This window comes from Egretta garzetta, unplaced genomic scaffold, assembly GCF_000687185.1.
Source record: "Egretta garzetta isolate BGI_Z169 unplaced genomic scaffold, ASM68718v1 scaffold235, whole genome shotgun sequence".
NCBI lineage: Eukaryota > Metazoa > Chordata > Aves > Pelecaniformes > Ardeidae > Egretta > Egretta garzetta.
The window spans coordinates 1,039,945-1,055,567 of NW_009259792.1; the positions used below are offsets into that span (position 1 = coordinate 1,039,945).

The 15,623-nt window shown below is 43.3% G+C and overlaps 1 protein-coding gene across 2 annotated transcripts in view; it reads left to right on the forward strand.

The window, feature by feature from the left end:
• The window catches only part of RCAN2 (regulator of calcineurin 2), an 81,980-nt gene extending 66,901 nt beyond the window's left edge, over positions 1 to 15,079 (forward strand). For both annotated transcript variants that reach the window (XM_009639618.1, XM_009639619.1), the window contains exons 2-4: positions 4,284 to 4,457; positions 6,520 to 6,691; positions 14,919 to 15,079. In XM_009639618.1, coding sequence (XP_009637913.1) covers positions 4,284 to 4,457; positions 6,520 to 6,691; positions 14,919 to 15,079 — 507 coding nt within the window. The remainder of the gene's footprint in view (positions 1 to 4,283; positions 4,458 to 6,519; positions 6,692 to 14,918) is intronic.
• The last annotated feature ends 544 nt before the right edge of the window (positions 15,080 to 15,623 follow it).

The window sequence follows — 15,623 nt, forward strand, 5'->3', positions numbered from 1 at the left end:
GAAGACCCCAAGGGGCCCCTTCCAACCCAAAAAATAAAAAAAAAAAAAAAAAAAAAAAAAAAAAAAAAGTTGTTCATTCCCTGTAGCCTTTATCTGAATCTGTTTGGCTTAATCTATCTGGGATACAGGCAACAAAACCTGCATTTTTAATGAGGTGTAATAGTGCTCAGTATAACGTTGTTAATACATTCCTTGCTTTACTGGAAATACTTTTCCGGGTACATCCAGTATTTTGTTTGCGTCCTTACGGCTGCATTTCACTGATGACTTTTATCGTGTGACTTGCAGGATTTTGGTTCCCAGGTGAGCTCCCATTTAGTAGTAGAAATAGTTTTCAGTCCAGGAGTGTGTAGCTTTGCCCCTGTGCTCTGAGGCTTTTAGCTTGTGTCTGTTACTGCAGTGCTCACTTCTTCCTTGGATGGCGCTCTGTTTGTCCTCTTTGTGTGCTGTCGTAAATGATAACAATCAAGCTTGAGTAATCAGCAGCCTTAATTAGCATGTTCCTACTTTGTGCTAATTTTGTTAATTAAAAAAAAAACCAAAACACTAGAAACTGCTAGAGGTGGTGAATGATGGGTGATGGGAGCTGACGTGAGGTGACAGGAAAGAACTGGGGAAAGGTGCCCAGTGCTGGGCAGAGGAGCAGCGAGATGGAGAGAGGGCACGGAGCCCACGAGGGAGAAGCAAGAAGGGAAGCTCTGCAGTGTTGGTCAAACGAAGGCAACTCACATTTGCCAGAGCATTAATTGGGTGTCTCGGAGATGTGCTTGGGATGGATGAAGAATATGCCAAAATCCCAGAAATAAATGCATCACTCGTGACTTCCTGCATTTTGACTTTTTAAGAGTAGCGACACTGCTGCTTAACTTTGGATGTTCTATTGGTTTTTTTTTTTTTCAGTAGTTTTCAAAGTATTCTGAAAGTTTAAAGACTTTTAAAAAGCATCTTAATACTGAATCCTAAATGTGCTTTAAAAGTCCCGAATTGAGAGGATTATGAATCTTGAATAATTTATCCACAAAACTTGAAAGGGAGAGAATTTGCTTAGGTCTTCAAAATGTATATGATACGTTTTCTTACAGATTGGAATGACGCTGAAAGACTTTTATCCAGATAAGTGCATTCAGCAGATATTAGAAGTCACAGGCAATAGCAATTAAGGCATAAGGCATTTCCTGGGAATTAATACCAAGCTGGGAGGAGTTGGGATGGCTTGAGATGCAGCTGAGGGCCATTAACTGCAGTTGATGATTAATGGCCTCTGCTGAGGTCATTATTATTATCAGCTGAAAATGTAGAAAAATGCCATTTCAATTGGTGCAGTAGGTGTGTCCCCAGTGTGGACAGACTGCCCTGTATTAATATCAAATAGTAGAGGGCTCGATTTCCCTCCTCCCCCTGGCATTTTTAAGAGTGTTAGTCAAAGCTGGATCTCTAAAGCTGCGCCAGTATCAAGTTGAAAAGCAAGCAGAACAAAGTCCATAGCGCTTTAACGTTCTCCCAGTATTGCATTTGGCGTCCAGTACTTCATCAGCTTTATTTAGAGACACCCCCATCTGGCCCTTTTGGTGCCTAACGAGAGCGCATCTCAGCATTGTCCAGAAGCCTGCCCAGCACATTCCTTGTGCTCGCTGCTCTGGGACCCATGTTTGAAATCCCAAACTCCCTTCTTTTGCCTCGTGGCCCTAACCAAGCTCCGGGTTCCACGTTGTCACGTGTGCTGTGCACAGAGAGGGCAAGTGCATGGGGCTGGCCTGTGCAAGAAAATAAATACTATGTCAATACAGGGAGAATCTGTTTCCTAATAAATAGTTGTAACAGATACTTCCCAGTGTCCAGACAAGTCCATGCGTGGCTTCTTCCACGGTTGGTGAAATATCTTATTTTATATGATGAATTATTTCATTGTGGCAAAACCGAGAGCTACTACAGGGGACTAGAAAATGTTCACCTTGCTGCTTATTTTTAGCTTATATGACTTCTGTTATAATACTTTGACCATCTTATATATTTGTATATATATAAAAAAAATATATAAATACCTTGATATTACTCATATATATGTATTTAAGTTTGTTTACTTCAAGGCGCTTTTTAGAAAAAGTACTGAAGAAGTCTGAAATAGCTAATACAGGTAGCATAAAAACATAAGCTTTAATTAGTTATTAAAACTGTTATCTGTTATTTAGATTATACACAGTATTGCACGTCTCTGAACACTGCCTAAGTGCTACTTTATACATCCGCTGGTCCCCTGTCCCTTTTTCTCTCTCCCCATCCCTTCCCCTGGTCATGGTGAAGGTCGCAGCATCAAAATTCCAAGCAGGACAGGACTGAGATGGCTGCTGCTTTTGGTTGACCTTTATACAAATGTCACTGGATGTAGACTTCTACTCAGGAAAATGGGATTTTGCAAAATTGTAAGCAAAGCAGTTAAAAAACATAACTCAGGTGTGAAATGTTGACAATTTAAACATTAGGTGGTATGTCTAGACCTGCTTGTACAAACCTATCAACCTCATGCTGCCTGTGGGATTATTTATTCACCCTCAACCAAACCACTGAGCTCTCTCCTCTTTTTTTTTTTTTTTTTTTTTTTCCTTTTTCTTTTTTTATTTCCCCTCCTCCAAAGTATCTCCTGTGGTGAGAGGAAGAGGTGAGTGAGGTCAGGCGAAATGAAATGAAAATCATGAAAGCTTAATAGACCACAGGGAGGTTCCTTTGAAAGGGTGCCAGAGATGGAATATCAGCTCTGGGGAAGAAGACCACAGAGTTGGCAGTGAATGAAAGGAGATCTGGTACATGCACGTTAGTGTTTCATACTCCTTGCCACGAAACCGGTCTGTTTTCCTAGTTAACTCTTTAACAAATGTATCATCCAGACAGGAGGCGCTCCCACGGTGCTATTAGTGCTCCCTGATGCACCTTCACTGTGCCTCAGGATACATTTTTCTAGGAAGTTCTGGATTCTGTGTCTTGCTTGTAAGAACTGAAGTATTGATGAGATTACATAAATTGTATTTTCTAATTCATCGTCTGCAGCCTCTACCAGTTATCCATTCTAAGGGATAAGAAATTGTTTTCCTGGATGGGAAGTTATATTTTAAAACATGTTAAAACATGCTTACTTGCAGATATATCAAAGAAAACGTCAGGTTATTGTAATTATACGAGCACCTGACGTAATAGCCCTCAGTGTATGGAATGGTGTGGCAAGTAGTCTCAAACGCTGTTTTTTCAGGATAAAGAACTCCTAAAAAAGGGGGCTTTGCTCTGGCTGATTCACCGTCTTTTAAAGACTTCAAGTCTTGGTTGCAGTAGTCAGAATGCTAGGACTGCACGTGAGACTCGTGAGATGGCAGTCTAAAATCTGAACGAACCCAAAGGCTAGACCTAAATGATAACTGCTCCCTTCAGTCTTAACGCTTTATGAATCTATGCTTGTGTGAATGAAAAGACCTGTGCAAGCACGTCAGAATTGATTTAAGGCCTTTGGTTTTATTTGTGGAACCGGTCCTCTGTGTGTGCAGAGAACCTGATCCTCCACGGCTGAACGCACCTTGAATTTCTGTTGATCTCTAGGTCCATAGACATGGTACACTTCAGAACTTTCTTTTACAATGTTAAAATATCCATATATTGTGTCATGTGCTTTTGAACATGGAATTCTACAGCTAAACATTTTTAAGCTTGAAATTTGTCTTTGGGACAGGTCACTGTTTTCAGTTATCTAATTTGTTCCCTACTGCTACGGGAACTCTCAAGGAATGAGTGTATATCTGTGCTAAGTATTTAAATGGCAAAACATCCAGAAAAACGTAACACGCGGTACAAAATGGCCCTGTGGTGTTGATGTGAATGTCACCCTCTGTTACAGTGGGCCTGACTTCGCTGACTCCACTGTAACTCAGCACAATGTTTGCTTTTGTGCAGCTGAGACCACAGTTGCCTGGTATTTTCAGTCATATGCCCTTTTCAGCTTCATTTCGTAAGCCATTGCCGCAGTGTTGCTCAGCTTTTACAAGAAGTTCAGTAGCTGCTGGGTTCTCAGTTTGAAGACTCCTTCTCCAAACGTTTTGCAGAGTTCAGGACTTCCAGACCCGTGCTTTCCTTTGTTTCTTTTCACAGAGCCTTCGCTAGTCTATGGATACCCACACCCAAAGGCCACAGGCTGAAACCTCCTGGTTAAACAGTTGTCGTCCAGTTTCAGATTATCCTTTGACACAGGCTGATGTGACAGAGCACAAAGTTAATCTTCAGCATTATTTCTTTTTCATTTGCAGGACAAATTTGAAGGCTTGTTCCGTGCCTATGATGACTGTGTGACATTCCAGCTGTTTAAAAGCTTCAGGCGTGTGCGGATAAATTTTAGTAGTCCCAAATCAGCTGCTCGTGCCAGAATAGAGCTGCATGAAACACAGTTCAGAGGGAAGAAGTTAAAGTTGTATTTTGCACAGGTAATGAAATCTAGTATCTACTTCTATGTTAGTGCATAGCTTTCACAGAAATATTGCGCAGTAGCACTGAGTAGAAGTAATAAATGTTTCTACCATGCCCAGTCTCTCTGCTAAAAGATTACTTGGACGTCCTAATGTTGCCTGGATCTTGCCCCATGGATCTTCAGTAAATTTAAAGGACCACTTAGGACCCAAGTTGCTTATTGAACACGTGGAATTTGCATAGCCTAGAACTGATTTACAACATTCGTTATTTTCTGAGGGTTAACTCTCTAAACTAAGCATTAAAAAAGCGGTAATGTAAAGTATCTTAAGTTCATTAAAAAAGTAGGGTTGAATTAGTTATTTGACTGCAACCCTGAGCCACAGTCAGACTTCCTCCTGCCTTTTTTTTTTTTTCTCCTTACTGAATACATGTGTGAATTTTCTAAAAGGAATTCAGTAAGTTCAAGTAACAGGGAGAAGGTAGGTGAGAAGAATTCCCCCAGCCTAGGGGCATAGGGGATTATATCCATCTTTTGGAAGAGTCGGGTGGGGGTTTTAATTCTTCTTGGCCAAGGGTGAGAGAACCCAGATGTCCCACAGCCTGGGTGAGTCCTAGGCCCCAGCCAGGATATAGGAAGGTGAGGGAGGTTGAGAACCTGGCCACCACCTCCTTTTCTGAAGGTACTTTAATAAGTTGCTGTGGCCACTGTGGCTTGTGGGATACTCACTGGCGCTTACAAGCAATGTAAGCGTGCTTTGAGCTGCCAGACTGGTCCTTCAGAAGTCTCAGGTTAAGGGTGGGCTCATTTGAAGATACTGATCAAACCTAAGAGGCAGTGAAATTTTGAGCCTCTACAGCCTGGTCAGAATAGGAGCCATTTTGAGCCTAGGCAGAAGCAGAACCTCAGGAAGATGGGAAACTACAGTTGTGAAAAAATGAGTATGTTTAACGGGTTACATGAGTTCAGAAGATCTCACAGTGGGATTTAGGTGTTGACAATCTACCTCAGTCCCATTTCATATGACTTAATCTCCTAGATCTGGCTGTGATTTTTTTTTTTTTTTCTGAAAGGCTTCAAAATCTGCTGTTGAGCAGATCTGAGAATCATTTCACTCGAACTGCGCAATCGAAAGGTTAACAGGAAACTTGGGATAACGCAAGAAAAATGTGCGTAATACTGATTAGTCTCCATATCTAAGCTGCTTTCCTGCAAAGCCATTCAGGTATCTGCACTCTGCTCTCCAGTACATGCAGTCTTGAAAGAGCTTATTAGTTGTGTCCAGGGAATGAGTATGTGGAAGCAGCAGTGTCTGGAGCAATGTTTGTTTATATGGACCCAAGCCAGACTGAATAAGCACTTCCAGAACTAGAAGTTCTGGGGAACATGGAATTGAGAGACCCAACTGGCTCTTTGCAAAGCCCACTGTGGTACAGCAGGCTTGTTTGTCATGCAAATGCAGTTTACTGCTTCTGGGCCTGAGCTGGCTGTAAACTTGCTTAGGTATGGGTGCAGCAGAGTTCAGTTATGTTGAGACTTCTTTAATATACCAGAAAAAAAGCAGGAATTAAACTAGATAATTTAAATGGAAATAAAATGAGAACAATTAGTTGCAAACGACTAAGGAACGGGATAGATTCCTTTTATCACTTAAGCTAAAGAAATCAAATCTTCAGAAACCTTTCTGAAGTTATGGATAAGGCCTTGGTGCAGGAGTTACTGGCTTCTTGCCTCATTGTTTTTACTGAGGCATTTAGGCCAGGAGATCACAATACCTCTTCAGCCTCTGAAGATCTCTGAACTAGCAGCTGTGGATACCAAAGCTTTGCATTTATCCTCAGAGAAGATATACAATAGGCACAAATGTTGTAGCTTTGCTCATTTAACAGCCCCCTACAGTGTATTTACAGTAGAGGAACCATCTGTAAGGTTGAGATGAAATTCATCTCCAGGCCTTCTCTGCCGAGACTGACGCTGAAACCCTGCCTGGGTGGCATTTGGTATTACAAGTGTATGATTTGAGTAATCATTCCATTTGCCCATCCTATACTAAACAACGCGTTTGTTATGTTTTAAAGATTCAGACCTCTGAGACAGATGGAGACAAGCTTCATTTGGCACCACCTCAGCCTGCAAAACAGTTTCTCATCTCGCCTCCAGCCTCCCCACCTGTAGGGTGGCAGCCGATAGATGATGCAACACCCGTCATCAACTACGACCTCCTTTACGCAGTCTCTAAGCTAGGACCAGGTAAGCTTGTGGTCCTTGTGTGAAAACATGTCAGAAAAAGCAGACAAGAAATAGCAGGATAGAGAATAACTGTGGAGGAAGTTGGGTAAAGCCTGTAGGTGGTTGCATTAAAGCTTTGGATTTAAGTTGATGCTTAAGTCTGTCCTGGTCCAGAGCGAGCGGCTGTGTGGTGCTTAGTTGCCAGCCGGGGTTAAACCACGACAAAGTCTTTGCGTGAGAATGAGTTTTACCATATGTATGTACAGAGTTCTATCTTCTCTGCGGCTCCTGAGTGCTGTTTGATAGAATAGCAGATCAGAGCTTGTTTATGTAATTTATTGTGCTTGGGTTTGGGCTTACGTGAGACAGCTGATGGTTTATGTGGAGACCAGACAAATGCTTGTCCATGAACTTGAGGAGCTTTTGCTTTAAGTCACATCTGCTCCGTCCTGCTTTCCAAGATGCAGAAGACCTCATCAAAACGTGCAGGCAGCGCTGCATCTCCGCCGGAGTGGAGAATGTCTCACATGAACAAGTTTGTCAAGAGGGAGCTACCATTCCCCAATCCTGGCAAGATTGTTCTGTTGGGACTGCCCGTTTTCTGTTGAAAACTGTATGCAGAAGGAGTGGGCTAAGTTGCAGCCTCTATCAAAATAAGGAAGATGTCAGTGGATAATGCAGATAGACTTTCTTCTGTCTTCCCATCTTCAGCTAATGCCAGGAATTGAAGCTAGCTGGGATTTTCAGAAAAATGCTTTCCTTTAGAAAATGCTCATCTGATGAAACCAAAACTCTTCATAGGAGAGGATTACTTTTTATTTAATTAAGTCATCTTTTCAAATAGCTTGCTTTCACAGCTGTTAAATCATCCTCTTTTCAAATTTTCACAATGGAAAAGGTTCCGGTTTCACATCTGAGCAGTATCACTTAGAAATTAAATCTAATTTACATTTGTAAACCATAAGAAAAAATAGCTTGTTAAATTATTTTCATATTGAAATAAAACACTTCCAATCCAACCTAATAACAATTGGGGGTTGAGTTCCTGAAAATTTATCAGTTTATTTTCGAAATTCTTGTGGGATGAGAGAATTTTTTTTCTTCCCAGCTGTACTGAAAATGCCGCTTTCTTGTTCTGAGACTAGCTTCCTATTGCAGACATCTTACCACTGGGACTTTGGTGTAACTGCACCAGAGTAACCCAAGGCTGAAATGCGTGGAGTGCAGGAAGAGATTTTCCATGATTTGTAAGGTTTGCAGGACCATCTCATGTCTTTTTCACATGGGATCTCTCACAGGGGGGGAAATGTGTATCAGGAGAACATCAGAAATTCCTAAGGGCTGTCTGGTGTAACACTTCGTACTATATTGCATATTATTATTTCCAGAATTGATGCTTTGCTTCTAAACTGCTGAATAAAAGAAAAACAAAAAAATTTTTTTTTTCTTTTTTTCCTTTGATGCAGCAGCGTTATAAATGGAAACATGTAAACAAATTCCCTAGCTAGCTGGGTAATAAATCAATTCCTGTTCTAGAGCAGTGGAATGTGAAATATCACTCATTGTCCCACACTCTGGGACAGCTTTGCGTGAAGGTCATATTCACCCGTATTTAAGGAGCCTGCAGGGAGCAATATGAAAAGTCATTGTGTGCTCTCTTCTTTCTATTTTTAGCACGTGTTAGAGAGATCAATTTTAGTTAACTGCAGTGGCGGTTTTAAAATAGTGTTGCAGTTCTCAGTTGTGCATTTACTATGTTTAGAATTTCATTGAAAAACAAATCCCACCACAACTCATTTCTCAGTATCACATCAGAAAAACATACTGCTGTACATCACGTAACACTGTTAGCTCAGCTAAGTTAGGGGTCTTTTAATTTAAAAAAACACAATTAAAAAATGTAACTATGGCTTAGCAGCTATCAAAAAATACTCACTGGCACAGTTGTTTACAGAACTCTGAATGTTAGAGCCTGACTTCTACATCTCCGACTTGTGAGGAGTCTTTGCTATATTACATACACTGATTTGGTAAGATGAATATCTGAGGACCAGGAAAACTCATTTGAGTGTGTAAATAATGAACAGTTTCTTTGTATGTCCTCGGTACGGAATGAGTTTTACTGACCTACTTCGCTGGGAATGTGAGATACACCACTTGGACGCATACCCACGCTACTTTCCCATTCCACGAACGCACGTCATCTCCTTTCACAGTACACTGCCATAATCATCACAGCCACAAAATTAGAGACTAAAACTGTCCCTAGGCACAGAGCATTTTGCTCCAGAGTAAAATGCATAGGCTGGAAGCTAGTTAACAGATTTGCTGTGTGTTGTCTGTTTCCAAGCTCAGTTTTGGGACAGGTTTTTTGTGGGGTTTTTTTTGGTTTTGGTTTTTTTGGGTCTTTTTGTTTTGGGGTTTGGTTTTGGTGTTTTGGGGTTTTTTTGCAGCCTTGTGGCTGCAGCAATGACTGGCATCTTGGAGGTCTAATGGAAGAATTTCTTTTTCTTGTACAAAAAAGGAAGCTGGCTTTTGGTCCTTCGACATTAAATTGAGATCAGTAAGGGTGCATTTACTTCTCTGGGAAGACCACAGCATGTTTAATTAAGTTTCTGGTTGATTGATGTAATACCCTGGTCAGGGTCCTGAGCACTTAACTGCTCCATGTGCTCTCCAGTGTGATTTTGCCCTCTACCAGTTAATGCTCGCCTCCACAATTTCAGGCACTATTTGAAAACCAGTGCAGGCTGGGCACCATCTCCAGTAGCCCATATAGACAAATTTATACCAGTTTCAGTTGTCTCCACATTTCTCAATCCTTCATCAGCATTCCAGCAGGCTTTGCACCTCCTAAACGCCCTCAGGCTACACTCCAGGTCATGTAAAATACATTTTTCATGTTGTGAAAGCACCATTCTGAAGTGTTACACAATGGCTCTTGGGTCCACAGTGGCACCTCTTGGGGCACAAAGGAGCCCCTGCAGCAGCCTGTGCCACTTGGCTGCTGGGTCTGCGACTGATGAGCGGTCAGAGGAGGGCTTGGGTCAGGGTGTCATTTCTGCCTCTGAACAATTAAGATGTAGCTGTTCCTGCCACGCTCTAGCTGGGCTTCTTGAGGGGGATGTGTAGCTCCTGCCCCTGCTCTGCCCTGGCTTTGGCTCACCCTGGCACAGGGAAGGGGAAAATGGGGAAGAGCAGGACCCTGCCCAGTAAATGCCACACAGGGGGATTTCAAACCACGTCTCGCACTGCAAGTTTTATGTGCCCAGGTGTTTTCAAACTCTCATGTTTGTTTTCACCGATTCAAAGGAAATACTAAATACCTGATATGACTTCCAGAGAGGATTAAAAGGGGGTGGAGGGGCAGCCAGATGGGTGATAGATAAAATTTTCCATCTCTGTCCTCCTCTTCCCCTCTGTTCTGTGGCTGCTTCTGCCCTTCCCTCCCCTTGCCAGGGGCAGGGTACGCAGAGCTGCTGGGTGTAGAAAGCTTTCCCTCTGCCTTTTTCTGCTGGCCAGGAGAGGACAGCCCCCTTCTCGTGCAACATCAGTAATGAGCTTCCAGAGAGCAACTCCTCCATTTTGCATGTGCAGATCCCTGCAGCAGAGGTATCGTACGGGATGGGTTGTTGTCTCTCTTCCAACACAAACATGCACCCGTACAAAGGACCACTCACTGTTTACACCACATTATTTGTAAAGCACTTGGAGGACGGGACCATAAATGGGAGGTATTTTTATGATGCTAATGACATGTTTAACATGGAGTGGACAGCTCTGAACCCATTAACCTTTGATTATTATCAGGGATGAGGTAGCTGCATGGTATCACACCGTTTCTTCATTATTAATTAAGTATATGAACTTACTCTTTGCTGGACAAAGAGATGCACCATCTCTTGGTGCTGGACAAAGAGATGCTTATTCAAGGGATGCACCGTCAATAAAAGGTCATAGCACTGATTCATAAAGGGACAGAAAATCACATGCTGTTTTTTTAAATTCTGAAATATCGTAAGTTGCTTTTGTGCTGTTCTTGTGGTCATCCTTCTTGCATCACAGAAGGCAGTGCCAAGTGACATAAAAGCAGCTAGGCCATTGCTGAATGGTAGAACTTCAAATGCCTATTTTTTTTCTTATGCAAAGCAAATGAATAAAGGAACATGGCTGCTGTTTTCAGGCGGTTGTTAGGAATGTTTTCTGACAAATCGGTATGGTGGAGGTGCCGCAGCTTAATTCTTCCCTGTGTTATATCCTGAAGGCAGAGTTTAGATGTTCGAGCACATTTGATAAATTTTGTGATATTTTTCTGAGTAAACTTGTGTGAATTTCCATTGTTACCTCAGCTTACATGAATATTTAAACAACTTAATAATAAGGGATAGAGATAGCCCAAAGACTGCTGGAGGAGAAAGACACCTCTCCCCAGGAGTCCTTTGGCTTAACCTGCGAGAGTTCCACGGGCAAGCGGGAGAAGCAGGAGTGGTGGGGCAGTGTAGGGCCTGAGAGCACGGAGGAGGCAGCATCAGAGATAGCTGATGAGACACCTGGACACGTGCTTCAGTGATCTATTAACTACAGGAGCTGTGAGTTTTAACTCTGCTAACTCAACTTGCTGCTCTCAGCTTGGGGCTACCTATGTCTTGTAAACATAACGCGATTGCAGTGATTCAACCATTACTCCACTAGCTGAGCTGCTGTGGATTTAGCTGGAGGTGTTGTTTAAGAGGAAAAAAAAAACACCATAGAACAAAGGAGAAGGGAAGAGGTAATCTGGCTATATCCATTGGAAAGCTCGTTGGAGACGTCAAGATCGGAGGCAGCCTGGGCTGCAGTGATCATGCACTGGTAGAGAGACCTCACGTAGAGTACTGCGTCCAGCTCTGGAGCCCTCAGCACAAGAAGGACATGGAACTGTTGGAGCGGGTCCAGAGGAGGGCCACAAAAATGATCTGGGGGCTGGAGCCCCTCTCCTGTGAGGACAGGCTGAGAGAGTTGGGCTTGTTCAGCCTGGAGAGGAGAAGGCTGCGGGGAGACCTGACTGCGGCCTTTCAGTACCTAAAGGGGGCCTATAGGAAAGATGGGGAAAATCTTTTTAGTAGGGCCAGCTGTGACAGGACAAGGGGTAATGGTTTTAAACTAAGACAGGGTAGGTTTAGACTAGATATAAGGAAGAAATTCTTTACAATGAGGGCAGTGAAACACTGGACAAAGTTGCCCAGAGAGGTAGTGGAGGCCCCATCCCTGGGAACATTCAAGGCCAGGTTGGATGGAGCTCTGAGCAACCTGATCTGGTTAAAGGTGTCCCTGCTCCCTGCAGGGGGGTTGGACTAGATGACCTCTAGGGGTCCCTTCCAACCCAAAACATTCTATGATTCTATGATTTTTATTTTATCCTTATTACCTTAGTATTTTTCTGCAAACAACAGTTACATTTAGGAACAAGATACAGCTGTATAAAAGTCCTGTCGTTACTGTTGTCCTGTTCCTAGCTCAGCCATAAAAAGGTTTTCTGCAGTTTGAGCCAGGGTTCTGCAGGCATGAATAATCATGAGTACAGAACTGAGTCTGCAGCTCGTTTATGCTCAGAAATAACTGTATGCCTTAAAAACCTAATTTATGAGTGCATCGCATTTTGATTTGCAAAGTGACATTAATTGCTGTTGCAGTTACTTGTGCCAGAGGCATCTGAATATTTTTCCTTGTGTCTGTACTTATTTCCACTGTTCTTTTTCAGCGGAAAGAGTCCTTCTGGGAAGGATTTGAGCAGTAAAAGAACGTGGCATTTGAACTGGGATTATTACCTTTTAAGAGGGCAGTGAATCTGATTTACTTCATGGTGCTGGTGTACGAGGAAAGGGCCCAGCGCTGTGCGTGCACAGCACTGCAGAGCTGCTTGTAGCTGACAGTGACCAATGTAGCCTTCAGTGCTGGTTGGCAGCATTGACGTCAGCCCGTAGCCGAGACATTAGCTGAAGCCCGCAGGGAAAATAGGCAAAGAAAAACCATATAATTTCTCAATGCAGCACAACCAAGCTATTTCTCTTTTTATATTTTAGCCTATCAGCAAGACCTGTAATGCTTTGCTCAATTTGGGTTCGGAGGAAAGGTTGCCAAAAATAGAGCAGTTAAATGTCAACATTAATGGTATCACAGCAGTAAAATATTTCTCACAGCAAGATGCCTGACTTATAGCTATTATTCACTAGTTGCCTCCTATTTTTTTAGGCAAAAATGCAGCATGTCCTCTAGTTCTAAGCCACCCGGTTTTCTCTGGACCAAGAATTTGTCAGCACAAATAGCATGCGATGACAGTCCCAGAGCTGCGTGTGCTAGAGCAGGGCCAAACCTGCAACCCCCTCCTCACAGGAAATACTCTGCCATAAAGTTGTTGATAAATAAATATCCAAATTAGTAACACGAGCAAACCACAGGTGCTTTGAGGTAGGGACTGCCATTTCACTGTCATCGTACAACACCCAGCACTGCCAGGTTCTGCCTGTGCTGCGGGCACTCAGGAGCTGCTGCACCACAAATACAGGTCAGCTCGGTATATTGGGACCTCGCCTTCATCACCTCAGAATGTTTTGCAGGCAATATGCAGTGGTTTTGGAGCAGTCCTATGAAAAAAAAAATCCAAGCTGCCAGGTATGTGTGTGCTCACTGTAAGCCTATTTCAATTTAACTGCGGCTTGTGGGCCCCTCACTACAGGAAAGACGTTGCGTTGTTGGAACATGTTCAGAAGAGAGCAATGAAGCTGGTGAGGGATCTGGAGCACAAGTCTTATGAGGAGCGCTGAGGGACCTGGGGGTGTTCAGCCTGGAGAAGAGGAGGCTGAGGGGAAACCTTATTGCCTTCTACAACTGCCTGACAGGAGGCTGTAGTGAGGTGGGGGTCAGCCTCTTCTCCCTGGTAACAGGCGATAGGACGAGGGGGAATGGCCTCAAGTTGTGCCAGGGGAGGTTTAGGTTGGACATTAGGGAAAATTTCTTCACCAAAAGGGTTGTCACACACTGGAACAGGCTGCTCAGGGAAGTGGTGGAGTCCCCATTCCTAGAGGTATTTAAAAGCTGGGCAGATGAGGTGCTTAGGGATATGGGTTAGTGGTGGGATGGCAGGGTTAGGGGAATGGTTTGGCTTTGTGGGGTTACAGGTCTTTTCCAACCTAGATGATTCTGTGATTCTTGGAGATGAGAGTGATGACAAATACTCCAAAGGGGGGCAGCGCATTATCTGGAATGGTTTTGAGTTTTTAGTGCTGCTAAAGGGCGTCTCACTTCTGAAAGACCAAGTCATCCTGTCAGAAATTGGGACTGTTGGGACTTTTTTTTTTCTTTACTGTCTCTAATTCCTTGCAATTTAATAGCCAATACCTACTTACATCCTGTGTATAATCCATGGCACACATGAAGTGCCAGCAGAGTAGATGCTGCAGGACTGAAAGTCCTATGTCTGATCCCTATTTTCCTTTGTTTGCTTGTGGACCCTTGCAGGAAACGACCTAAACCATATTCATCTTCCTTGCAGGAGTACTGGGTGGAGACTTAAATAAGGAATGTACACAGTTAGAAAATCTAATACACTGTTTAAGCGTTTAGCCTGCTAGTGAGCATTTATAGACTGTACTCTGTAATCTCGCCTGTAGAGACACAACTTGTTACAGCCCCAGCTAAGGAGCTTTGATTCTCAAAATCCATCTGGAGCAGATACCTGTATTTTTTTTATTTCTGGAGCAATTGGACCACGTGTTGATGTCTGTCTGGAGGCAACAAGTCGCAGAATCTAGTGGACTTTAAATGGGACTGGAGCCATGCTAGACTGAAAGAAAATGACAACAAGGAACAGCCCCAACCCAGCGGCTGTGACATGACTTCAGACCAATCGTTTGATAGGTTGGATTCCAGTCCCTCTTCTTAACCATGAACTTCTGTGTTCTCTCTCCAATTTGTGCTTTTTTTTTTTTTTCACGTCACTAATAGTGGTGCAAAAACACCATTATAGACAGCAGGGTATTTCATTATGCCTTACAGACCAGTGATCACTGCCCCCCAGGGGCAGGATCCCCAGAATCTGTTGTGGCAGGGGGTACAGTCTAGCCATGCTTGCCCTCCCCTGTATTTGGGAGCAACACACACTCATCTGCCCTGTCCAGGTGCAGGAGGATTCAGCGGTCCAAGAGTGCCATGGCCTGTGCTTCTACTCCAACTGTTGTCTTTTGATCTAACCATTTTTCTCTGCTTCCAGGAGAGAAATACGAGCTGCATGCAGGAACAGAGTCCACTCCCAGTGTGGTAGTGCATGTCTGCGACAGTGACATGGAAGAAGATGAGGACCCAAAGAATTCTCCAAAGCCAAAAATCATTCAAACTCGGCGCCCTGGTCTGCCACCTCCCGTATCTAACTGAGCCTCTCCAGCAGAAGCAGCACTTCTCTCCTCCAGCACAGCTCCTGTTCTTTGTTTGCTTTATTTTGTTGAAAGGCAGCCATTGCCTTTTGAGTACCAGGACATTAAACTCATTGGAATCCCTTCACAGTAATCAAGCCTATGTAATAAAAGGGCTAGGAAAAAGATCTTTGTATATGTAACCATATCACACACCAACTAATGGATTTTTCTGGAAAGGACAAAACAAGGCTGAAGAAACAAGGGAGGGTTTCAGTCTGAGGATTTTTTTCACAGCTATAATGTGTATGCTGAAACACCACTACCAGAGAGATCGTTCAGGGGGGCAATTAGGCCGATATCAGGCTTGATACTCAAACTCCCAAAATACTTGCTAGTGCCCTTCAAGCAGCCTTCTCCTCTGCCCTCCTCAGTTCCCCAGCAGACCTTAGTCTTTTCCCTGTTTTTTTTTGTTGGTTTGGTTTTGTTTTGTTTTGTTTTAAGTGGGGGGCGTGTGTGTTGTTTTTGATCTACTAGCAGCCTGGTGGCCTTTTCAACCCCCTAGA